General features: G+C 36.8%; 1 protein-coding gene and 1 long non-coding RNA gene across 9 annotated transcripts; both read right to left on the bottom strand.

Annotated features, from left to right (window-relative positions):
* Positions 1-5,734: 5,734 nt before the first annotated feature.
* LOC110706007 (protein-tyrosine-phosphatase MKP1-like) lies at positions 5,735-13,553 on the bottom strand. Its single transcript, XM_021883922.1, has 4 exons — positions 13,381-13,553; positions 10,515-13,148; positions 6,527-6,694; positions 5,735-6,000 (listed from the first exon to the last, which is right to left on the bottom strand). The coding sequence occupies exons 2-3, from the start codon at positions 12,990-12,992 to the stop codon at positions 6,638-6,640; spliced, it is 2,535 nt and encodes an 844-aa protein (XP_021739614.1). The 5' UTR covers positions 12,993-13,148; positions 13,381-13,553; the 3' UTR covers positions 5,735-6,000; positions 6,527-6,637.
* A 2,639-nt stretch (positions 13,554-16,192) lies between these two features.
* Positions 16,193-19,848, bottom strand: LOC110706005. Of its 8 annotated transcripts, XR_002508180.1 has the most exons (6): positions 19,396-19,823; positions 18,888-19,045; positions 17,893-17,958; positions 17,540-17,627; positions 16,623-16,702; positions 16,193-16,520 (listed from the first exon to the last, which is right to left on the bottom strand). It is a non-coding gene; the product is annotated as an uncharacterized LOC110706005 (long non-coding RNA). The 8 variants fall into 8 exon arrangements; XR_002508183.1 differs by having other exon boundaries at positions 16,619-17,627; positions 19,396-19,848; XR_002508177.1 differs by having other exon boundaries at positions 16,623-17,627; positions 19,396-19,847.
* Between the last annotated feature and the right edge of the window lie 7,438 nt (positions 19,849-27,286).

Genomic DNA, 27,286 nt, shown 5'->3' with positions numbered 1-27,286 from the left:
GGCCGTTTGGCTCTCATAATTTGATTTTGAATACCTCAAGGAGGTGTTATGTAGACTGTCTTGAAAATCAGACGTAGGCGCCGACTCTGACAGTTGGTCATTCTTTTTCTGCTCGAGCAACATTCGAGCATCAGAGTATGTTCTCTTTGACCCGTCCGGCTGAGTATAACGGATGGGCTTTCTCTTCCCTAGTGAGGGGAAGCGGTACTTAGTTAGGTTGATCAATGGCGCCTCCCTCTCCCTAGGCTTAGGGTAAGTAGTCGCCTCCCAATCCTTTACAAGCTTCTTTCTCCCAGATTGGGAGGGTCTTCTGGCCGACTGTTCCTTTGGTGGAACGGTCTCCCGTTTGTTGATAAGCTCCTGGATCTCCCACTTGAAACTATTCATGAAGGTCATGAGTTCGTTTCTGGTGATTGGGGAAGATCCCTCGGCCGCTTGTTGATGATCAAGCGGCTGGCCGGCTGGTTTACTAGATCCAGCCAGGCAGTCCTTCCGTTCTCTCCTTTCGGTGGGACGGGTGTGTCGAGCTCTTAAGGTCCCGTCAAAGACCATATGAGTCTCGACTTCAATTTCATTGTCAGTATCCTGGTCCGTCTGAACCAGGGGGTTGTCCATTGGACGCTTCCCACTTAGAATCGGTACAGACTGCGATTCCATCTCGAAAGTACTCTCCCCACAGACGGCGCCAAAAATGTTTCGAGGTTTTTTTATGTCCTGCGGAAGAGTTACAATTCCGGGACTGGATCCGTGCGCCTGTACCTGCAAAACAACGGAAACTCTGGTTGGTGGGAGCTCCGCCTCCGACGATCAAGTTAGAACGTGTTTAAGGAGTAAAAGGTGCGGAATGTAAGAGTGATCTAGTTCCTCTAAGGGGAGGAGTGATCGAGGAGTGCAATTAATGCTAAGTCTGGTCTAGCAAGTAGTATGCATGAGGGTTTAGGCTTCTCTTGGTGAGATCATTAATTAATTCTGAATCTGTTTAATGAAGGCTAATTACTGTATTTATAGCCTCAAAATACGTGCCCAATACTAGGTTAGATGGTAAACCTAGGAGTGATTGGGCTTGCCTCGGGATTCGGGCCTCGTTGGCCGTTCTCCAGGTTGGCAATATAGGTGCCACGTGGCGTGGCATGGTTGGTCCACGTTGGACCTCCTGGAGTATGACACGTGGCAGCCCCTGATTGGTCCACGTGGCTGACACGTGGCAGGTGCTGATTGGACCACGTGGCGGGGAAAAATCCCCTAAACAGCGTCCATGGAACCCTTGTATCTGATTGCTTCACCGGAGTTCACAACCATTCTTTGAATGATAGTAAGAGCAAGGTAAAATACGAGAGGAACATTCACTAAGGCGAAAATGGCACAAGCAATGTGGCCAAACCGGCCAATCATCTCCGAAATTGTAAGTTTTTCTTGTGGATCAAGATCATTTATGGTTTTGAGTAAGTCGAAAAAGAGGTAGGAAAACATACCAAGAAATACAAGTAAATGTAGTTTTTCTTTGTACTTGGTATGGAGGATTTAACATAGAATGATAGTATTAACATAAATTGAAACCACAAGTGCAATATACTTACCCAACACATAGACTACATAGTGGTATTTGCTTTGATAATCAGAAAAAATTGTCTTTTTAATGGAAAGTTTTCCAGAAAAGACCTTTTAAAAATATTATTTTTTTTAATGAAAAAAGACCTTTTAAAAAAAAATTTGCAAGGACGAACCTTGAAGAAAAAAAATTTCCAGAAGGATCATGTGTTCGTTTTCCGATGCATGTTGACTGCTATTTTCCGGCATTGACTACCCCTCTTTCACTAATTTCACTCTCTATTTCTCCAATCTATCTCAAGCCTCATCTAGAGGTGTCAATTCAGTTCAACAATTTAGTTATGGTTTTAACCAAACAGTTCAGTTTGTTTCAGTTCAGTTTATTTCAGTTGAAACGTATACATTCTCAATTCGGTTCAGTTCAAAAAACAGTTCAGTTTGGTTCACTTACAGTTTATTTCGGTTTTCACCAATCAGTTCAACAGTTTAAACAATTCGAACCACAACTATTTTACACTTTTCGACCATTTTTTTCAGTTTTGAATCAGTTAGTATTAGTTTTGAACCTATTTCACATAAGTTCGGAGTAAGATTGTCTCAATGTATTTTTTTTCCAACAAATTGTGAAATTTCGTATCGCGTTTACAATGAGTGTTATTCAGCTTATTTGCATGACCAACAAATTTGTACCAATGATGCCTTGGATTTTGTGTTGGTTATACATTGAAACAAACTGTTCGATTTAGTATATACGAATAGTAGTTGACCTAGTTGTTTGGTGATATCACTTATGTATTTGAATTAAAACAACTTATATTGTCTTATTAGCTAATTAACAAACATATACTTCTTTATATATATATATATATATATATATATATATATATATATATATATATATATATATATATATATTTATATATATATATATATATATATATATATATATATATATATATATAGTTAAGTTAAATTCAGTTTCTGTTTCAGTTTAATCAGTTTCAGATTGAACCAGTTTGATTTCGGTTCGGTTTAGTTCTGTTTATTGATCAACTTTTTAGTTATTTTGCAGTTTAGTTTTAACATTTTTCTAGTTTATTTCATTTAGTTTTCAATTAGTTATAGATCAGTTTGTTTCAGTTAAATTTTCAGTTCATTCAGTTCAACCAACAGTTCATTAACCAAACTGACAGCTCTAGCCTCATCAGCACCATTACCCCTACTGCCCCAGCCGTCGCCGAGACCGCCCCACACTTCCACCCACCCCTCACGCATAAGCCACCACAAGTCCACAACCACCCTCACGCACCGTTGCACCACCCTATGCACCCACGCACCTTCAAACCCCATTAATGGAGTGAAAAAAAAGGATGGAAATGAGAAAAAATGAGTGCAAATAGAGAGTCAACGCCGGAAAATGTAGTCAAGTTTCCTCCTCGTAAAGTTTTTTTTAAAGGTCCCTTTCTACAAAAAAAAATTAAAAGGACTTTTCTCAAAAAAAAATATTTTTAAAAGATTTTTTTGGCAAATTTTCCTTTTTAAATTGCACTTTTCTTTTTTCAAAATAACAACTTTTTCCTCTTTGTTTTAATTAAATAACAACTTAACTATTTTTATTTTTTAAGGGAAAGATGAGACATGTGCCAATCCCAGTGTTTGTTTTAGGTATTGTTTGATTGATATGTGAATTTAATTCCCATAGAAATTTGTATTTCATGGGAAATTAATTCCTTAATGAAATTTCTAGAAATTTCTTAAATGTGTTTGGTTGACAATAAGGGAAATTGAAATTCTCATGAATTTTGGTTTTCCAAGGGGGGCCTTGGGAATTTACTTCCCATGTTTTGTGGGAAGTTGAAATTCCCATGAATTCTCACTTGCCCCATTTTTGTTTTTTTGTGTCAACTAAACAACCACCCACCTTTTCAATTCCCATGAATTTCCAATTTTCCCATTTTATAATGTCAACCAAACAAGGCCTAGTATAAAGTACTGCATTTTATTAATATCAATCTATGTGTAGGAATTTTTGGTGGGGACAACAGGGAAATGAGAAGAAAATGGAGTGATTTCCATAAATATTGTTAAAAGAAATCAAAATTCCACAATTACACTACATTTTATAAAAATTCCCTACATACAGTCCACATCATCTTTTTTTGTTTTTTTTTTTTTTTTGTGTCTGCAGAACAAACCGCTAATTGAATTAGCAGTTATATTTAGATAAACTGCTAATTCAATTAGCGGTTTGTTTGAGTAAAAGAATCACCTTACAAAAAATTGTGGGTTTAATATAACGTAAAACCGCTAATTGAATTAGCGGTTTTATGCAAGGTAAAACCGCTAATTGAATTAGCGGTTTTATGTAAGGTAAAATTGGTTTTGCTCTTAACTAGGAATGAAAAAAAAAAATCATATTTTTAGAGGTTGGATGACGTGGACGGTATGTAGAGAATTTTGATAAAAAGTGGAGCAATTAAGGAATTTTGAATTCTCTTAGGCATGTCCATGGAAATCGCTCGAAGAAAATGGCTTTGATTGGATGGGAAAAGCTTTGCAGACCGAAGAGTGATGGGGGCCTAGGCCTCCGAGATATGAGAGCTTTCAATACTGCTCTTCTTGCAAAACAATTCTGGCGAATTCTTGAATCACCAAACTCCCTTGCAGCTAAGGTATTGAAGGGGAAATATTTTCCTCGGTCATCTTTGTGGGAAGCAAAAATCGCCCCTAATGCGAGCTACACGTGGCGATCTATCCTTGGTGCAAGAGAGCTTGTCAGGGAGGGCTCAAGCTGGATTATTGGAAATGGAAGAAAGGTGTCTGTATGGGACGACAAATGGATCCCAAACCTCCCAGGGGGAACGTCTGACATCGTGCCCTGCTTCGGAGAATGATCTCAAAATCTGGGTATCTTCATGGATATCAATTACAGAAGAGGGTGGGCAAATTTGGGATATTAATCATATGCTGAGCCCTTTGGAGGTGCAGGCTATTGAAGCTATCAGACTGCCAAGGTAGGATCAGGAAGATATCTTAAGATGGAATCACTCAAAGAACAGCTCTTTTACTGTTAAAAGCGCTTACCATCTTGAAATGAATCGTAGCAAAGGTAATATTGGTTCTTCGAATTATGTGAATGACCAAGCCATATGGAAGAAAATCTGGAAGGCAAGAGTTCCTGAGAGAGTCAAAAACACAATGTGGAGGGCAATGCGTGTTGGGCTCTCAACCCGTGCAATTCTTGCCAATGTGTATCAATGACATTTGCCCTCGCTGTGGTGAGAATGTGGAAACCATCATGCATATGGTGGTGCTGTGCCCGGAAAGCCGTCTCTTGTGGCGTCTTTCCCCCCCTAAGACTGGAGGTAGATGACTGTTGGGCAGATTTCAATTTTTTTGATTGGGTTTCTGCCATGATCAAAGTACGTGCCATATTAATAGCTGGGAGTTGCTGCTCATGTTTGTCTGGAAAATATGGAATATGAGGAATTCGTGGGTTTTTGATAAATTGAGGATCAACCCTGCCATTGCATGCTACAAGACTCTCAGCTTTCTTGGGGAATTCGAAGCTGCCCAGTTAAGAGACTCTCCTGCCCCTCCTGCTAACAATGTTACTTCTTCTGATAGTGTTTGGAAACCTCCTGCTCTAGGGATTTTCAAGCTGAATTCTGATTCTTGGATTTGCAAAGATGGCAAAGGGGGGGTGAGTATGGTAGTACGGGATCAATGGGGTGATGTGTTAATGTCCGGAGGTAAGCCTCTTCGCAAAGGGTGCAGCGTTTTGGAAGCAGAAGCTGAGGGCTTGCTCTATGGGATCCTTCGAAGTTATGAGGCTGGTTTCCGCAAGCTAGAAATCTCGATTGACTGCCTACCTCTTCTGAATCTAATTGAACGGAAGACGCAAGAGTGAAGCCCAGTACAGATGATTATTTGTGATATTCTTAATGCCACTAGCAAGTTTGAGTTTTTTGTTTTTCTTTCTTTCCTAGGCCTTGTAATGAAGTTGCAGACTTCATTGCAAAACTCTCTTTGTCATGGCAGGAGGAGTTAATTTGGATGGAGTACTGCCATCCTTCTGTTCTTTCCCTTGTCATGTTTGACAAGGCAAACTCTATTAATATATATGATATGCCTAGAGGAGTTTTTTGTCAAAAAAAATAACATTGGATTTCCTACACATTTAAACTTTTACACTATTAACACCCAATCGCCATTTTATAAATTTGCTGATGTGTGCCAGACATGATGAAAGACCAAAGAGTAATGCAATGACAAAAAATGATAGGAAAGTTTTGGCACAAATAACTTTTGCATTTAGCACCTTACTAATAAGTAATTCTGAATATACAAGGCGCTTCTATTACATCAGTATCTGAAGAAATTCTTAATGGCAGTTTTGAATGTCGTCAAATGGATGTAGTCTGTACAAACACCCATCCTGGCCACTGCAGGCTGTGATTCAAAGGAAAACCAGCGCTGTTAGAAATGTATCCAATTAATGATAGGTAGTTAAAACATAGCATATAGCACAGACCATCAAAGTTAACAATAACCATGTCTGTTTGTCGAACCAGCAATAAACATGATCTTCCAATTCAATAGTGTATATAGACCACCCTTGAACAAAACAATTCTTTCTTGGCCAAGTCTGGTTCATCTACACTTGGCTTAAGGAGGGACTCACAAAATGCACCCAAAAGACAGTCCTGGTACTTTTCTAAATGACGGTATTCATTCATTTTCTACATTTCTTTGATTCAGAGCCATCTAACAACTAACAAATACATTGCACAAGAAAAAGCATGGCTATTATGTGTCACACATAACTAAAAATTTCAAAACTAATTAAGACAAATGAAGGAAAATAATAGACCCCTATCTCACACAAAGGTCTCTCATTCACAACCATCAAAAATAATGTTCAAGTAACAAATTTTAGGATTTCAAAAATAAAATAGTCAGGCTGAATTTTCATTACCTCAAAAGCTTTGTAAGGCAATAGTTCTTTCTTCACTTATAATCTGTTTAACGAAGTTACTTCGTACAACGGATGAGAAGAATCTTCCCTAGTTAGTGTACTGCTAGTCTGCTACAATGTACTCAAACTTTCAAGGAATCCTGCTGGTTCTTCTCCTTCTCTGATAATCTGAAACACGTCAACTTCATATATTAAAATATCTAAAATCAACATCACTCAAGTAAAAGTAAAGCAATTAATCTATCCTGTCATATTTACACTTTCCTCTTTAATTCATTTGGCCATTTGGGTGTCTGGCAATTTTACAATATATAGTTTATTCACAATGAACTATTTCCCCTTATTCATTCTAAACTTATAATCTTTGTATGTTTGTGCAAACTAATTAGAGTGGGCACAAGAATGATAAGTGACAGCGTAAGATCTCCATTGGTGAGCTCTTGTAGGGGTTTCAATATAATTTTTTATGCCACCTTATTCGGGGCTTTGTGTTAGAGATGCATTCTCTTTTTGTCAGCTCCAAATTATTAACTAGACTTTTTTCTGTATTCACTTTCAAAAGGAGCAGCCTGGAAAAAACACATATGGCATAATAAAGCTACATCATCACCTCGTAAAGTAAGTGTTCTAAGGTTGTCAAGACAGATGCAAAAGGGAACTCCCTCAACAGAAATATCTGGCTCAAGAAAGGTCAAGACACATGTGAAACCCACAGCAAAAACATGCTCTAGCATTCACATGGATTCAAACTTTAAAAAAAAAAAAATCAATGTACAAATTCATGTTAGAACAACTTATAAGTTATAAATGATATATATTTTAATATAAAAAAACTGGTTGCCTAAGGCACTTTTGGTTGGGAGGAAAGGAAAAGAAAGGACAAATATGGATTCCTTTGTTTGGTTTTAAAATTAAATGGGATTTGAAAGCAAATGAAGCAAAACTCCCTTAACAAAATCTTCCCTTTAAAATTGGAGGAATTTGGAAGGAAGGAAAGAAATTAAATATATCAAGCTTAAAATTAGTTTTCCCTTACCTTCCCTTCCTTTACCAATATCACGGTAAATAATGGATTCCACAACTTTACCTTCCTTTACTACTATCAAACCAAACATTGAATGATATGTTTTTTTCCCTTTCCCTTCTTTTCCCTTCCTTTCCGTTTCATTCCTTAACTAATATTGAACCAAACAATGCCTAAATGTTCTTTTAGCCTTTGGTTCTGATCAGTTCTACATATATTCAAATTATGATAAAGTAATTAGAGCTTATAGCACCGCTTAGTTGCTTGCTCATGTAAAAGACAACGACAACATTTTTCAGATACATCCAAAAAACATTTCAATTTGGATTCAATTTCTAGATCAGCCAATTATAGTACTATTACTATACTCCGTCCACCCCACCAAAAAAAAGCATGAGAGAAGGGGAAAGTAGTTTGACATGTCTATTTTACAAAAATATGTATCAAATGTGTCGAATTGTCGATAACCAAATCAAACAACTCTAGCAAGGATAATGAGTTTTTCAATAATCTCAAGGAAATAATTCATAAAATTGCATCATACCTCATTATATTCAATCTTATTTTCACACACATGCTGAAGGGAACCCAGCACTACACCATGAGATTCCACCCCCCCCCCCCCACCCCCACATTGGGGTGAAAACAATGAGAAATCATCTCAGCAAGAGTTGCACAAAGGGGCCAATATATACTTCCTCCGGTTTTTTTTTTTTTAATATATAATTGGGTTGGGCACAAAGTTTAAGAAAGGAATAAAATAACAAAAATACCCATGTGACTACAAACAAAGGAGAGAGAGTAAAAGTGAGGTAACAATGGTAAATATCAAATGTAAATAAGGGTAAAATAGGTATTTGGTGTGTGAACACAAACAAAAAGTGTATGAAAGTATACCCATTATAGAAATGGTGCAATTGACACGCAACTTCCTTAAAAGGAAAATGGTGTAATTAAAAAAAAATGGAGGAAGTATTAAGTTTTATAATAATCAACGCACTGCTAAAAATTTGTGATCATGTCTACAGCCATCTCATGGTAAATACTTATAGAAAAATAACATTCTGATGATTAATATTTCTCCATTATTTTTTGCTTGACGCAATTTGAGGAAGAGATTAGAGAAGATAAATGGATTAACAGTTTAACACTAATAAGAGGGATATATTGGGGTTTTATGGTATTACTTTATTTTTATATAATTTGTGTTTATCTCTCTAATCTCCTGCTCAAATTGTGTGCCAAGGAGCGATTAGTCAAGAAAAAAGAATGGATGAAGTATATAATTTGTTGTAAACTCTATCCTAAATGGATTGTCTGGAAACTGTCACATTTTTTGGGAATTACATAGCAATGCCTAGCAAGTCATATGGCAATTACCAAGCTTGAAGACAAATAACAAGTGAAACACATAAAACAATAAAGCAGTAAATTCCACAGAAAAGCCAGCCCAACCAAGAGAAACTAAACATGTTTTCATGGTCAACTATTGACTATCCCAGAACTAAGAAATATAATAAGTTGAAGCACGGGTTTGAGAACCTAACAGTGTATTACACACTTCGGATTATAGTAATGGTCATGAAGTCGCAGAAGCACCAGTTCACTAATCTGATATCGCACATTGGAGACTTAAATTGACATACAGAAATTTAATCCATTTTACCATGGCAATTCTAATGTATTTTTTTATTCATTCATATTATAATTGAAAATATACTTTCCCACATCTTGTGAAGAAATTAACTAACTATATCTAGCTAGTAATTTTTAATAGTAGTCATATAAATATATTTTTAATAAACAATGTAAGTAGTGAATTGGCCTTTAATAAACTATACGTACCATTACAAAACTCTTTAGCATGCCCTCGGAATTAATAAACCCTTTATATGCATGATTTAAAACAGAAATTGTGTGGTTATCACAGATTAAGTAAGTTTTGACCAATTGACCTCTGCCCTCTGTTCCATGTGTTATTTGGTTTCTTCTCCCCTCCCACCCTTCTTTCCTCTATTGTTAAAGGATTTCCTGTGCTGAAAGACCTATGACACAGTTGTGTGAAATTGAAGGGAAGAAATATATAATAGCTAAGTGAATCTCACAGTAACAAATCAGTAGCTCTTATAATCATTTAATTACAATAAATAAGAAAAAGAACTTGCCATTCATTGGTAATCAAGGGCAGAAAAAAAAAAAGCATCAGGGCCAAAATAGAGGATGCTACCAAAGGAATTGGTAATGCCATACATAGGAAAGCACTCATAAATAGCAGAGATAAATAGAGCTTTTGCACATTATCATTCCCATGAGTATATCTTCATAGACCTATGGATCAATACAGCAGTGGAGTACCTTTTAAGCCTCGAAGGTGATCCCAATTTGTTAAAAAGGTTGACTAACATTAAGTTGCATCACCATTAATTAAAAAGGTGGACTAAGATTAAAACTTTTAATAGGCATAGAAGTTTCCTATAATTTGTAAGCTTTTAATATTTTAGAGACAAAGCAACAAAATTAATTTAAATTGTATAAAAGAATTAGCCAACTTTTATATTGCATCCCTAGTTAGCTTCTAGTCCACCACTGCTAAGAGTGCTAACATCCCAGTTAGTTTCTAATCCACCGCTGCTAACATCTCAAACAGAAAAAAAATTAATAAGAAAAGTAAAGACATGGAATTGGTCTAATCCTTTTTTTTTATGGCAGAAATTAATAGAAGAAGAAATAAAATTATAGATCAACTGTACCAATAAGCAACTATTTATTTCTAACTTCAATCTAACGGCAAACAAAAGATTTCAAGTGAAGAAAGCATGAAATCTTAAATTCAGAGAATCAGCTATTTACATGTAGACTCTACTCTAGGTCACTGTGAAATTTGCAACTATTAGATATTTATATTGATTAGGAATCCATAAATTGCATAGCTAAGAACAGAAAGTATGAGCACGGGAAACATACCTTAATGTCGGTGGTTTCGGGGAGACCCATGCGAGATAGAACATCAGAACCAGCTTGCTCCAAGTCAGTTAAATCTACACCACCTACTTTCCTATGTGCATGAACTTGACTTTGACCAAATTTGGAAGACTTGCCAACCCAAAGATAGATATTTGAATCATTGATGGGGCATGAAACTCTCTCTGGAGCAATGACAATAAACGCTGAACTAGAATCAAGTTCACATATTTCTGAAACTGATACTTTCTCTAGATCTGGTAAGCGGTAAACAGAAGGCAGCTTGATATCACACTTTGTGGAAACCACCGCCACAACTCCTGCAGTAACACATGGGGTAGAGTTTTCTCTAATGTTATTACAAACACTTGCTAAAGCAAATTCCTTTACATGTGAGCTACTCTGGCTTGCTACTTTATCAGAATCAAGATCTTTTTCAAAAGATTCATTCTTGCTAGCTGCAATCATTCCTCCCTTATCCAGCTCAAATGATATGCAGGTATTATAATTTACGCTATCATCTTGTTTGTTGGCAAAAAACTCTTGGGGAGATTCTTGCATCCTTCCATCACCAACTACATTTGGCAAAGTCAGGCACCTGGTTAAGCTACCCCTACGCTCTGCAATTGACAGAGGTGACCTTCTGGAAGGTAAGTTAGTGGACCTTAAAGGATTTGAACCAAAGTTAACCTCAATATAGCCTGGATGGTTAGATACATTTGTAGAAGTTTTAGAAGAGAGCAGAGACATGTTAGAAAATGCTGATATAGCTGATGATAGTGACAAGGGTGACTCTAAAGGAGACTCAGAGGAACACTTTGAGTTATTACTTGAATCAGAGGAGATAGATTCTGGAGATAGATAAGGTGATGATGACAAAGATGATAAAGATGGTGATGACAAGGAGGAAGGAGACGAGGACATTGAGGGCACCAATGTAACATCAGACTTACGTGAGTTACTGGAAACAATGCTTTCACCATAATTATTGAGCTTAGAATCGGAGTGAAGTTTATTGAGAACCAGTTTTGGAGCTAAGACAAACTCCTTCATATGTCCTGAGGCAAACTTGCGTCTCAACACACTCCAGCTATTCTCTCGTGCAGGCAGATGTGTTTCATATTCAGTCTCTGATGATGTGACGGGTGGCACAAACCCCCCTTTAATTGCCTTTTGAAAGATCTCAAAATCCACATCATAAGAAGCTACTTTCCTCTCACCAGGCTGAATTTTAGCCTCTCCATGCTTTACTTCACTAGCAGATTTGTCCATCACAAAATCAGAGAAGATATCCCAAAAAAAGGATGGCTCCTCACCTTCCTTAATTACAAGGACAGGCACCTGCACCCTTTCATACCGCACAATTTGAGTCACGGCACCTCTTGCCTCCCTCTCCATTATAACTTCACAATTCTTGCCCAGCCAAACATAAATTGCAGAAGACACTTGTACAATAAAGGCACCTCGGGAATCAAGGGCTGAAGGAGACAAATCGTTTAACATTTTTGGAACAAGATGTAAAGGGTCATATGGAGAATGGGGAGCAATCCTGTATACTCTTAATAATGAACTTGGACTGAGAGGAAAAGCATGGACTCTTTTCTGGCATTGCAGCAGTTGGCAAGCAAACCCCATATTTGGATCAGCAATACCCCTAGCTTCTTTCACATACTGAAATGCATCATCAAAGCTCTGCCCCTCCCTCCACATAAGATATGCAATCACCAGCGAAGTAGATCGAGATACACCTTGACAACAATGAACGAAGACCTTCCCTTTCTGCTCCCGGACATCTTCAAAATAATCAAAGACATCATAGAGTATGCTAGTAATATCTTCTGAAGGACTATCCTGAAGCCACAGTGTTCTATAAACAAAGTCGGCTTTAAAATACTCGGGGCAAACAAAACCCACACAATTGAGCACATGGGTAATCTCATTCTTCTTCAAAATATTCCTATCCTTAGCAACAGCATCACCTCCAAGATAAATGTGATCTGCCACCTTAGAACATTCTTTGTCAAAGAATGCAATCTTGTCTTTCTTAACATAACCCCCATTCCTCTCCGAATTCGTCTGAATAGCAGACATATCAAGCTTCAACCTTTCCGAACCTTTAATCACATCCCTACCACTAGGAGTGGGTGGTCCCGGCCACTCTCCTATATCATCTGAGCCAGCCTTCGGCCACTCATCCAAGCTCCTTCGAGCAATGGCGAGTGGCTGCAGTGGGGGCAAACACGATCTAGCTTTACAATTTTGTTGGGAACGAGGAGTTAACGGAGCAGGGAACCTTCGTGCTTGTATTCCGTTACTCCCAGAGTTTCCATTTGGATCTACATTATCATTATCATCAATATCAGGGTTATGGCCAGCAGTTCTAGATGCCGACCATGAAGCTGACCTCCAAAATTTTTTGGGGGCATTATTGCAAACTTGATACTGACCCCATGAACTAGCTTCATCCTCTTTACCTACCATGCCCACTTCCCTCCACAACTAATTAACCCAAAATCAACAAATTCCCAATATTTATATACTTCTCCTAAGCTTAATTGAAAATCTGACAACCAATTAACTAAAAATTATAATATCACACCAAATCAGCTCAAACAAGTTGTACATACCTTCGAGAACCTGCAAAAACCCACTCATTCTAGTGAACAAAAAAACAAAAATTGAAATACCCATCTAACAAAAATGTAAAAACAAAACAAACCCACAAAAATCAAGCACTACAACAGCAAATCTACGAATCAAAAACCAAGAAAAGACAATAAATTATAGCAGCAAATACATTTTTAGGGTTTCCCCAAAAAATCAAAAAAGAGAGAGTGAATTCGAGTAAAGTAAGAGATTAAGAACTTACAGTGATAAAGAACGAAAGCATCCATGAAAAGGGGAAGAAAAGTGCAGAGTGTGTGATAGTATACTTGGGTTCACGAGAGAAAGAGGAGAGAGAAGAAGAACAACAACAGCGAAAGGGAGGAGAGTACAATTTTTTTTAAAGAGAGGAGGCTGTTTATTATTATTATAAATAAACTTATTAAAATGTAAGATTTGTGATGCTTCAGTTCAACACCCATACTAGTATTACTCTCTTTTTCAATTCAATGAGTCTTGTGTTGGGTCCCTGTGTTTTTTCCTTTTGAAATAACTAGTCGTTGGAACACGCACTACGCGCGTGTCCCCGTATGTAAGCTACGTGGCTGTGATCATGTTTTAAAGTTTGTGGTGTTTTTAACATGCTGATTAAGGGAGCTTAATTTAATGTATTGTCAAAATAGCTTGTTTTACTATCAAAAGGTAAGTAGTTGGAATCAACAAGCTATATTGTCTATAGGTAATATGTTGTTGACTATTCATGATAGCAATCTTCGAAAGGGGTAATATGATGTTGACTATTCATGATAGCAATCTTCGAAAGGATCTTTGAATAGGCATTGGAGTTCTATAAAGGTAAGTAAGGTTGTGGATTATACATTTAAAGGTTGGTTATTGCAAAAAGGTGTTGTGTTCTTATTTGGTAATTTAAGGGTTGTGCTTTTTTTATTTTTATGCTATATATTATATGTCTCTCTTGTTTATAGTCTACATAATTGGTGTGATCTAAACTTCTTCAAAGCTTGTTTTTGTATTTATATATTTTTTCTTTGAGTTGCATATTGAATTTTAGTGCTATTTTTATCCTCAAAATTTGTTTTTCCTGAGTGAATATACGATTTAATTTAGGCAAAAGTATTTGTCTTGGAAAAAAACGTAATGTTTCCAATATTGAGGTATAAATTAAAATGAATTTCCTTTCGCTCTCTCCTAGACCTCCTCTCTCTCTCTCTCTCTCTGCCCTAACCCCTCTTGTCCCTATTCCATCTTTAAAAAGGATTTGAAAATTATAAGCTGCACTTGTCTCCCAATCCATATCCCCTGACGCTACGATATTTAATATAGTTAATGTTAATTGTTTGTCGTTATCTCGAAGATTATAAAAATGCACGTAAGTTTGGTTTTTATGTATGTATAGTTCTTCCGGCCTCTCTCTCTCTCTCTCTCTCTCTCTCTCTCTCTCTATCTCTCTATCTCTTTCCTATCCCTTTATCTCTATTTAGTACTCTAGCTTTATTCGATCTTTATTTCTACCTTCTCTATCTCTTTTGGCCCTCGTTCTCTTTCTATCTCACTCTATTTTTCCCAACCCCTCTTTCTTATTCTATCTCTTCTCCCGGATCCTCTTTCCCGTCTCATGGCTCCTCTCTCCCAGCCCTTCTCTATCTATCCCCCGACATGCCCTTTACTCTTAGCTCATGACCTGCCTTTTCTCTTTCTTTTTTAACCTACCTTTTCTCTCATTCATAGCACCTTTCTCTCTCAACCTCTCTCCCCTCCTCTCGCAACCTTGCCTTTTCTCTCTGTAATTTCCTAGCACCTTCATCTCTCTACCCCTCTCCCTCTCATTCTCTCTCTCTCTGGGCATTGCCTTCTCTATCTATCTATCCATTCTCTCTCTTTCTCTTGGCCTCTTTTTCTCTCCCAACCCTTCTCTCTCTCTCTCTCCTCCAGCCCTTTTCATTCTTGGCTCCCTCTCTCTTTTTCTCTCGACCCCTCTCTTCCTTTCCTATCCCCCCTTTTTCTCTCCCTCTCCTCCTATTGCTTCCTCTCTATCTCTCTTTCTCTCCTCTCTTGAGTCTCTCACACACAATTTGTAGTCATAAATTTGTAGCTTTATTCTTGTCAATTGTTCCAGTAAGATTTTTCAAATTGTATGGTTGTTTAGTATATGTGAATCGAATTCCTTAAAATGGTGGGGATTAATCGGTGCAATTGTACATGTATTAAGTAATAAATAACAACGTTTTTGATACATGTGTATTACGTTTTAATTATTAAATTTATGATAATTATAAGTTATGTTCACTTAATAAATATCCTCAAGATTGTTTCATAATTAACATTAATAAGTTGTTCTTATATAATTTTACTAAAGAGCTTTTATAGGTTTGAATAATAGAGTATGTTGACTTTGAATATAGTTAGCTAATTAAACATGTAACTAACTCTAAGAGTATTAAAATTAAACAAAGCCTGTTTGGGTTATTTCACGAGAATTAAGTAGGTTGTAGATTCCTTAAAATTAATTATTGAGGGTACATATGTGTAATGTGGAGTTAGAGAGAGAAAAATTAGTTGGGAATTATTATAAAGACTTAGAGAGGGAGGGAGAAACTATTTGGATTGACATCAAAAGGCATCAGTAGTACAAAAAAAGAAAAAAAAAATATGACAACTCATAAAAAAGGGGCAATATTGTCAAAAGTATTGAAATAGGCTTCTAATTTTAACTTACCTAAAAAAGAATGCAGACTTTGTAATATGAGATAGAGAACGCAGTACCTAAACTTGTGCTTAATTAAATAAGTCTCATTGTAATCAAGCTAAGCCAATATTGAGTGATTCCAAAATTCATCCTATTGTTAATGACATTAGTAATTAGTTAATGGTTACAAAATTAACACTCCTATTTGATAATAACTTTGAATATGGGGTATATTTCAACCCCCTTAGACATTTTAATTTGTTTAATGACTCTAAGAAACTGATCTTTCCTGTTTGATTTTCTATCTTTCATGTTTGCTTTTCTTTTATGCATCTCTTCCTTCATTGAATTTTCAGAATTATATATGAAATTGACATAAATAAATGTTAATAGAAATTGATCAAAGAAATGAATCTGAATACATCTTAATCGCATTAAAAATCTACAAAGATTCACAATGGAATCATGGATCATTAAGATTTGTTTTAACAGTATGTAGGTGACAGCTGACATGTAATGGAAGTTCTCCAATTGCAGAATAGATGGTTGCAAATTCTGCCTCTGAATCATCAATAGCTAGCTGAGCTCTAGAGTGGTTAGCCACATCAACTTTTCTCGTGTATACTTCTATGCATTCAAGCTCAAGCTCAAGCTTTGGCCCTAGATATTTCAGGCTTGCCCACTACATCCCAAATTATCTGAATAAAACAGTAGAATAAAAAAAATAGAGCTAATCACTGATGAAAACACGATAAACAATTAGCTTCTATTATACCTAAAGTTCATAAAAAGAGACCTACAAGTAGTTTCCTCTTGTGAAAGAGGAGCATTCTGAATGTCACCCATGTTAAGAGATATTTGTAAGCACCAAATTATTAACCTGCAAATATATCAGTTACAGAGATAAGCAAACAAAAAAGAACAAATGTATTAACTTGCGGACATATATTTAAGACATCTAAATGATGATTAAGGCATATGCAAAAACTGATGCTTTAAATTCAAGATACTTAATTCTACTATTCTAGCTTCCTTTAACAGCTTATACACTTTATCTGCTATAGAGCTCGGGGGCAAATCAAGGTCTAGACTTATATACACAAGGCACAAAAAAAAAAAAAAAAAAAAAAAAAAAACCTAATCTGCATACACATTCGAAAACAAAGCAAAGAAATAAAACAAATCTGACATAACTAACATAGACTCGGCCTTTAAGATGTTTATGTGTGCAACTTAAGCTAATTCACAAAGTCTATCCCATAACTTCCTGTCTTGCGCTTGTGAGTAGCTTGGTGTATTATATGTCAGGAAAATGAACCCTTTTCATTACCCTCCCCTTTTTTATAATCAAAAGAGAGAATGCAATACATATATATTGCCTTTATTATCTCCCAGGCTCTTCCTTCCAATTCATCAACCCAAACATAAAGCAAAGGGATTTGAAGCCTTATGTATCAAGTTAGTAGGATGTATGCAAATATTTAAACTAAGCATTTAAAATTAAATCGCCTATAAAATGTATGGAGGTTGATTTGCTTAGTATAAAGTTTTCTATAGCAAATTCGATAGCTCGTACATTAAGTTATTCAAAGCTCATCCAAGCCTCATCTACTTTAGGCACATTATCTATTTCCTGCTTCTTTAAGAAGTGCAGACAGAACATACAATCAATACAAGTATTTGACAGCAAAAGTGAGAATGTAATCCCAAAATTGACCTAAGTCTTTCTTTGCTTGCTCAACTTTCCCTTGTTCCTGCAGCTTCATTTATCTTTCATGACCCCTCTCTGTTTTTCCAACTCCTCCCTAAAAATTTAAAACATATCGTAGTCATATTATGAATAGTGTCGCAATCTTCATGCAAACAGTGCAAAAGCATCCAACAAATGCAATCAACTAATAACATCATTTTATGATAAGCAGATTTTCTTTCCAACTGATAAATCTAGGCTGATTGCTGCAAAGTGTTAAAAACATGCCAAACTTCATACATGAGGTGGCAATTTATACAACTACACAAAATGCTCAAGCAACTTAGTCTCATTCTTGTTTGTGAGATTCCTTTTCCTACCTTTTCATGACCTTCACCTACATTGAGAGTTTCTACTATCTTCACCACCTCTTCTGAAGTTCCATTCTATACCAAAAGCAAAAAAGTATAGCTAAAAATCTCAATATCAATACTGAAAAAATTAAGTTTTGCAGTGATTGATTCAGCTTCCTATTCCTCCATAATAATTATCGAGAAATTAAATTAAATACCAGAATTTTATAGGAAGGTAATACTAAAATGCATTCATGAAATAGATTATAAGAAAAATGCCACTCGCTACTTATTTGCTCTCTAAAGAAAATTATATCAATACACGAGAATGGACTCAACGATCCACTATGCCTATATTATTAGAATCGATAAATTACAATGTAATCAAACATATTTCTTACTCCAGATTTTACCAAATTACTTCCAGAAATGAATCATATTATCTTACAACACTAAAAATGCCTATCCTTTGAGCTACCTTAACAGATTTAATAACATTCACAACACTAAAAATTCACTTATTAAAGTTCATAAATAACAATTACGGAGTATCAGTCATGTTATCAGCATGTACATAAATTCTCAATTCAAGGTAAAGCTAATTTTAGTAACCGATCGTTAATGTATGAGTTATCGTTTCCCCAAATCTCACTAATACTCGCATCAAAGTAGAGAAACTCAAATCAATATAAACATAGATAGTTGAGAAATCAAAGGGCAACCAGATTTTAACTATGAGCATAATGACCACTTTTGGATCAAATTGCACAAATAAATTCATTTTTTCCCCTCTAAATAGAAATCCAACAATACCCATAAAATAAACAAAACCCAAATCTCAGAATTCAAATTCATCAAAATAGATACCCAAAAAAAACCTGAGATATGGACTAAACATAAATGAACAAAGAAAGATACCTGCCAAAGAATTAAAGGATACTGAAAACTGAAGGCATTGGAGGATCGAGGAACTAACTTAATACTGAAAACGGAAGGCATTAGAGGATCGGTCGAAAACTAACCGTGCATACAAGCCAATATCTTTCCAAGATCAAAAACTGAAAGACCATGCCTGCTCTCATCCTTAAAGAACAATTCCAGCTTCCTCAATTCGTTGAAAGCTCCCATAGCTTCCAAAACACAGATAAAAAAATCATGGAATTTTTTTATCATAAACCATCTGCAAAAATTCATACAAGCAAGAAATCACTCACATAATTGAAATGCTACGAATCTGATCCAATAGAAAAGTGATTAAATTTTTTAAGAAAAAAGTAATCTCCATATACAATTCTCAGAACAAAGGGAAAAAATTAACACACAAATTATGCAAAGAAGTATTAGCAGCCCACAAAAAAAATCCCCATTTCAAACATGCAATAGTAGAGATTTAGAGAATATTAGTTTGATAATCCGACACATTTAATCCCGAATCAAACCAAACAAATGCTAACATAAGATCAAAGACGAATTTAATCACAGTGAGAAAGCAATAAAATCATAGAGAGGTAAGGATTAGAGTTTGCAAACCTTGAGAACAAGGTCAGGAGTTTTTTGACGATGAAGGGTGCTCATTCTGTTCAAGTTCCTCAAGCTCGAAGCTGTATATCTCCCCATTCTTGTGATAGTTGAGCCGCCGCCCTTGGATTTCACCGCTGCTGCTCCATTCTTGTGATGTAGCTATGCTCAGGAAATGTAAAATGGAGGGAGGAGAGAAAAAATGGAGCTAAGGAGAGAGAAAGCCAGAAAGATGACTGGTTTTGAGGGAGTTCGGGAAGAGGCGGCAAAACGAAAGGCAGCGAGGAAAACCAGGAACCGATTAAGGAAAAGTACCTGAGCAAGTCAATGCAAGCAGGGCCAGATTGGGCAATTCATAGAGTAATAGCATCAAGAATCACTATTCATAAGCACAGTAGAGAGCAAGTTGATGGAAGTTCTAATGTTTATATGGGTTATAGATAGATTAAAGTTGTATGAGATTCTATCCCTATGTCTTACTTCCTCCGTTCTTTTTTACTTGACCCGCCTTAACTTTTACACCATTCACCACCTCTCCTTTAACCGTGTTTTGTGATTAATATATAAGGAAAAACCATATTCATGTGGGATCTTGTTAGAATCAATTCAATAAGTACTATCACAATATATAACTTTGATAATTTTTACTTATAGAGAAATAAAGTTATTGATGGTTAAAGTTGTGGATCGACAAGCGTGATAAAAGAAACAGGTCAAGTAAAAAAGAACAGAGGAAGTATTAGGATGATCGAGTACTACTCCCTCCGTTCTCAAATGATATTTTCATTTGTCAAATTTTGAAATAAGAAATAGGAAGATAAAGTACATTAAAAATTGAGAAAAAGACAAGAAATGTGATTGAGTCCAATATAATTAGTATTCCCTCTGTATTTAAATATTTGCACCGTACTCATATTGTGCTTTATTAAGTTTTAGTTGGGTAAAATTATTGAGAGAGAAAAATGGTGGGACCTAGGTGTTATTTGATTAGCATTAGAAAATGTGGAAATTGGAAAATCCTAGGAATTGTAATTGGGGAGAGTTGTTTGGTTGATAAAAAAAATGGTGGAATAGGGGAAGTAGGAATTCCTAGGAATTTTCACTTCTCACACAATGTAGGAATTTAATTACCTAGCTCCCCCTAGGTAAAAAGAAATTCCTATAGGAAGTCATTTTCCACATTGCAAACCAAACAACTTTAGAAAAATCCCATGAATTTAAAGTAAGCAATTTAATTCCCACAAATTCCAAAGTCATGTGAATTTCTACTTCCTTTGTTAACCAAACATTACCCTAAATTAATTTTGTGAGAGTATAGTCGTGGTCCCTATGGACATATATGATTTGAGACTATTTATAAGGGACACCCTTTTATGGTAAATAGGGCAAATAAATAGAGACAGAGGGAGTACATTAAAAAGATTAAAGTGTATAAATGCACATGGGTGGGCACAGATATTTAGATAAAATGCGAGTGTATTTTAGATAGTTGAGTGAATAAAATAATTTAATCTTTTTATAGTGTCTAAAAATGGGAAAATGTGAAATGGGAACAACAATTTGGGAAGCCTTAAAAGAAAAATGGGAAGATTTATTTGGAACAATGGGAGTATATTAAAGTTGTGTTTAAGGGTGTGTTTGGCATTGTGTTTTGAGTAATCCCTTTGTTTACAGTATTTTTTAAAAGTGTATCGTTCTGACTATCTAGAGTTAAATGGATTAAATTATTGGCTAGGTGCGGTTTGTTTGGTAATACTATTAGTTAATAATAAAAAAAAAATGAGAGAAATAATTTTTAATCTTTTTTTTTTAAAAAAAAAAGGTAGAAGTGGGGACAATCTATGTTGGGTTTTATGGTGTACAAACACCGCACGGAACCAAAACACGCCCAAGGACCACATGCATAAATTAAAGCGACTATACTAAAACATGCATACAATTAATAAAACAATAAACACTTAATAAATAAATATATATATATAGAGAGAGAGAGAGAGGAGGGAAAAGACGTTCATACCCTTGAAGCGTGTTTTGCACCTAGCACGAACACGAACTAACCCACGAACGGAGCTAGAGCCTCAAATGTGACTCCTCTAACGAGGTCCGCCCGCGCGCCCAAAACTTGGTTGGTATTAGTGGCTAGGATAATACGCAACACTACTGCAAGAGGTTTACGTACTCCAAAGGATTTTCTCACGTTTTATGTGGAGATGCCCTTTTCGAGTCCAACTCTTGCAAATAATTCCCAAGGCATATGATATGTTCATTTTATATAGTGATTTACCTCTGTCCCTTGGTCATATTTAAGAATATTTTTGGCTCTACGGAGCTATTTTTATTGCTAATATGCATTTTCTAGTGTTTTTGTAGCTTTGGTATTGTTTTACAGGAAATTGCAGACTTTGAGCATTTTCCCGGACTTAATTGGACCACTACGAGCATTCGATATGGATCGCATTGATATGACCATACTCCACAGCCTAAGACCGCGTTAGAGTAATCAAGCCAGTGATTAAGGGCTCGGCGAAGAAGAAGAGACCGAGGCAATGGACCGAGTTATAAACACCCAAGGAGGAAATCCGAATTGGGCCAAGAAGGAGCCCAATCAAAGAAGTCCATGTTGCCCAGAAGCCCGCGCTGACCAGGGAGTGCCCTCGCCCTGAGGCGCGCCCGGCCGGGCGAGGAAGAAAGAAAAAAAGCATCTCACGCCCGTAGGCGTGCCTTGCCGGGTGAGTGAGAGAGATAGAGTCACACCCGAAGGCGCGCCCGGCCGGGCAGTCAGGCGCTTTGCCGGGCGCGTATTATTAAAGGATGATTAGGACGTTAAAGCTCTGTTTAGTTTTAGGATTTCTTAGCTTTGATATAAATACGCTTTTATTAAGCAAGATACTCACGTCATTCATTAATTAATTTCCAGATTTTAGTTTTAAGCTTACATTGTTATTTTTGTTCTCTCAACACTTTTGGTTTATGTAATTCATTAATTCCGTTTATTTTGGTAACGATTTCTTCCCCTTTAATTTTAAGTAATTTAATTGCTTTGATTAATCATGTCTTGTTTTATTGCTTTGCTCAGTTTAGATTTCAATATGTGTGAGTAGTTTATTTCTAGGGTTCGTGGGGATCTATAAATAATATGAAGGGGTAATTTATTATTGTTGATTGTCAATGCTTGATTAATATCCTATAAATTTATTTAATGCTATGCAATTAGATTAGGCCTGGTTTAATTGTATGAGTTATGTAATATTGATTCGAAATTTGACAGATGAGAATTGATGTTTAGGCTTAGTTTCAATAGACAGGTTAATTTATAAATGGTTAAGTCAAGATTCGAGAGATGCTATTTAATACCGCTAGATTAATTCTGTGATTGTAATACGTAGCGAAAGCCCTTTATGATTTGATTAATTGATACATTGATAATTAATTGTTGTGTTTTACCTTGGAATATTATTTATTGGTGAACCTATACCCTAGGCTTTGATTTATTGTTATTCCCCTTATTTTTATTCGCATTAGTTTATTTCTTCTCCTTAGTTTAATTCTCACAATAACAATTTGGTTACTTGATGATTTAGATTATATTAATTATTTAGGAATAGAAAGACATTGTTTCCTAGTGGATTCGACCCTACTTCCCTATCTACTTTAGTTAGAGCACTTAGCAATTATTTTTGATTTGGTGATACGGCTAGAACCTGTAAAATTTGGCGCCGTTGTCGGGGAGACGGTTTTATTTTTATTTCTAATTATTTTTGTAGTCTAGATTATTTTCCCTCGTCTTAGAGAACGTAAGTTCTTTGGGACAATTTCTCATATTTGTTGTTTAGTTCTTTGTTTATGCCTAGGTGTTCAAGATCAGGTTATATTCCATTCGATCCTGAGATCAAGCGCTCTTTCCATAGACAAAAGTATCTTTACAAACAAATACTGGCAGGTTCTGGGAGTAACATTCCTGTGGACCCTCCATCTGATTCTAGTGACACAAAAGTATCTTCAGAACCAGAATCAGAGATGACTGCTCAGCGATTTTTCAGAGCCGTCCATGACGGATCTTCCACATCTTGCTCCTCAATGGCGGATCCAGGATTTGGGGAATGGGGGTACGAAATTAAGTTTAATAAAAATAATTTACAAAATACAAGGTAATATGTTGAGCATAATATTTTTTTTCCTAACTAAATTTTGAGTTAATAGACCATTTCACAATTGTATTAGTATTTGAGTGCACTATACACCCTATCTTCTGACAACAAGGTTTATAATTGTGTGACTAAATATGTTTGTAAGTAAAAAAAAAAAAATATATTATCTAAGAGACATATTGTTTGTAACAGTAGGTCTCTTTGATCAAAAGTACTAATCTACCATGGAAAAAATGAACAATATCATCTAAGAGACCTGTTATTTGTAACAATAGGTCTCTTTGATCCAAAGTACTAGTCCATCGAGAAAAATATTAAAAATATCATATAAGAGACCAGTTTTTTAAATAGGTGATCTCTTTGAATTTAACAGAAAAAAGGCGGGCTGCTCAGTTGTTGTGGGCCTTGTGGCAAACTACATAATAGTATCTAAGAGACCGCCTATTTGATACAGGCGGTCTCTTTTGTTAGCAGTTTTTTTCCCCCGCAGAATGGGGTACAGCTGTACCTCTGTGTACCCCCCTAGATCCGCCATTGTTGCTCCTCCACCAGATCTCGAGGGAGTACAATTTGAGATCAAACCCCAGTTTATTACTATGATCGAAAGGAAGCAATTTGGCGGAGCTAAGAATGAAGACCCTAATCTTCATATTTTGATTTTTGTCAATATTGCAATACCATCAGACAAGCTGGGGTCATGTAAGACCAAATCAGGGAGATTCTTTTTCCCTTTTCTTTATGTGGTAAAGCTAAATTGTGGTATAATGGATTGAATAAGACTGCTCTTGGTAATACTGACTGGAATTCTCTTGCTTTGAATTACTATAATAAATTTTATCCTTCAGAGAAGATTGCTTTATTACAAAGTTCGATCCTAAATTTTGCCCAAGAAGCCGATTAATCTTTATATGAAGCTTGGGCAAGATTTAAGGATTTGTAGAGAGAATGCCATCATCACGGGATTTTACAGTGGCAGTTGATCCAAGCCTTCTACAACGGGCTTGGAAATTCTTCGAGATCAATCATAGACTCTGCAGCTAACAAAAGATTTATGAACCTTCAAGAGGATGTAGCAGGCATATATTAAGGAGATGTCAATTCATAATTCCCAATATGGGAATCCTAGAGGTTTTGCAAACAAAGGGAAACACCATGTTGACCCGTATCCTTTTTGCATGCTCAATTAACCTCTATTTGCCGGAAATTAGATAGTATTAGTAGTGCTATTCCTTCTTTTGTAGCTAATGTTTCTGCTATTAATAATACTATTACTGATGCTATTTGTGAAAATTGTGGAATTGTAGGTCATTGGGCACAAGATTGTAGGAGTTCTGTGGAGCAAGTTAATGCCTTCCCAGCCTATAGGTAAAATAACCCATACTCCAACACTTATAATCCTGGTTTCCGGAACCACCCAAACCTTTCTTATCAGAGTACTAATGTGCTAAATTCTCCACCTCCACAACAACAAACACCACAACAACCACAGAAAAAATATTACTAACCCCCTAACAAGAGAACCCAACCACAAACTCCACCTCCATCTACTGATCCTGCCCTGTCAGAAATTAAAACTATGTTAGCCAATATGCAGAAGCAAATGCAGAGTAGGGATGCGCAAATTGACTCGATGCTAGCACATAATAAAATCATATATACTCAAATTGAGCAAATTTCCTCTACTCTACAAACTCGCCACCAGGGAGCCCTACCATCGCAGCCAGTACAACCTACATATCACACAAATGCAATTACCCTGAGAAGTGGTTCACATTATGATGAGCCTTTTATGCCTAAAGATGATGAACCTATCATTACAAAAATTGCTAATCCTGATTCTGCTATACCAAATGATGTTGTTACTAGCCTTGTAGGGCCCCAGGGTAAAACTAACTCTTCTGATAATTCTTTGCAGGGTAAAACTCAGGACAAGACTGTAGGTGTGTAGATTCCTGCTATCAAACTTCCATTCCCCAATAGACATCTAAAGAGTAAGTTGGATAAGCAATTTGGTAAGTTCCTGGAGGTTGTTAAGAATTTCCAGGTAACAGTTCCTTTCACAGAATTAATTACACAGGTTCCTGCATATGCTAAATTTATGAAAGATAATATTAACTAGGAAGAGAGCCTTTAATGAGGTAGAGAATGTAGCTTTTATAGAGGAATGTAGTGCATTATTGAAAAATAAATCTCCACCTAAATTAAAGGATCCCGGTAGTTTTTCTATACCTTGTCATATTGTAAATCTTTTCATTGATAATGTATTATGTGATTTGGGTGCTAGTGTTAGAGTAATGCCATCGTTTGTGTGTTCAAAGCTTAATATAGGTGATTTAAAAGTTACTAACATTACCTTGCAAATGGCAGACCGTTCTGTTAAATACCCCTTAGGTATTCTAGAGGATGTTCCTGTTAGAGTTGGTAAATTTTTTATCCCTGTTGATTTTGTTGTTTTAGATAAGGTTGAGGATACACAAATTCCTATAATATTGTAGGGTTTCGTAGTGACCCGACACTACGCGGAAGGAAACCCACCAAGACCCGCCCCTTAATTAAAATAATTAACAAGCATATTAAACTTAATAAAAAAAGATTAAGAACAAGAATTATACCTTTGTCGCGTGCTTCGCTCCCAAAGAGCTCTTACTTCAAAATCCCGAAAACACGAGATCTCCGACGGATCGTACCCTCAACCCGACCCGAGCGTCCTAAGTCTTGAAGGTTAGTCAAGACCCGGACAAAATAACTATGAGTTTTACGAATCAAAGGTTTACTCTTTACTTAGAGTTGGAATTCCACTCAAGGTTGTTCATTTCCCAATACCCAAGCATGGTATTTATAGGGAAATGAACCTTTGGTTTTTCATCTTCCACTAATGTGGGAGTGTTGAAAATCAATGATTTATTTAATTTCCAAATTAAATAAATAATCAAGTTAATCACCTTTCGACAAGTGGCATGATCACATGCAAAAGAGTGGTGGCCAAGGTTAGGTGGGGGACCATATGCCTTGCTCCCCAAGGCCTTGATTTGGTCCCCACATTCTACGTACTAAACCGGGTCAAGGAAGGGCTAGCTGGCTGCCAGCTAGGGCTGCCAGCTAGCAGTGCCTTGCTGCCCAGCACCCAGCCAGCCAGCCAGTGCGTGCTGCTGCTGGTGCTTGTGTGCTGGCGCTGGGCGCTGCTAGCACGTAGTGCTGGCACTGGCTCCTAGCAGCCCACGCACACTTTCCTTGCGCGCCATTGCTAGCACAGCCAGCATGCGTGCTGCTAGCGAGCCACGCATGCTGGCCCTTCCCTCGCATCATTCTACGCACCACGCACGCAGCACGCCACGCACCATGCACCACGCAACGCTCGCACACGCATCAGCCAGTGCCTAGCACTGCTATGCTTGGTGCGAGGCACGCACACACATAGGTGCGCTGTGCTTGGTGCGTGGCCTGCGATGGTGCCTACACACGCAAGGCCAGTGCTGCTTGCTAGCTCGTTGTGCTTGGTGCTGCCATGCGAAGGCACGCACACAAGCACACAGCTCCGTGCTGCTTGGCGACGGTGCACACGCACACGCACACACGCATGTGCCTAGCACTGTGATGGTGCTGTGCGTGGTGCTAGGGTGCTGCGATAGCCTGCCATGCGCACCCAGGCTAGCACACTGCTAGCTGCGATGGGCTGCCTGGTGCTTGTGGCACTTGCGATAGCTTGCCATGCGCATCCAGGCACCCAGGCTAGCACGATGCTAGCTGCGATGGGC

Source organism: Chenopodium quinoa, unplaced genomic scaffold (assembly GCF_001683475.1).
Source record: "Chenopodium quinoa cultivar QQ74 unplaced genomic scaffold, ASM168347v1, whole genome shotgun sequence".
NCBI classification, from domain to species: Eukaryota; Viridiplantae; Streptophyta; class Magnoliopsida; order Caryophyllales; family Amaranthaceae; genus Chenopodium; species Chenopodium quinoa.
Note: the sequence above shows the minus strand (reverse complement) of the source record. Positions and strands in the feature narration are given on the sequence as shown.

What these genes read in the sequence shown, in the direction of transcription:
- LOC110706007 (XM_021883922.1), bottom strand. Translation starts at nt 12,992, where the DNA reads ATGGTAGGTAAAGAGGATGAAGCTAGTTCATGGGGTCAGTATCAAGTT. An exon ending in CCGAAACCACCGACATTAAG is followed by an intron (nt 6,695 to 10,514) that starts GTATGTTTCCCG and finishes GACGTGTTTCAG; the next exon opens with ATTATCAGAGAAGGAGAAGA.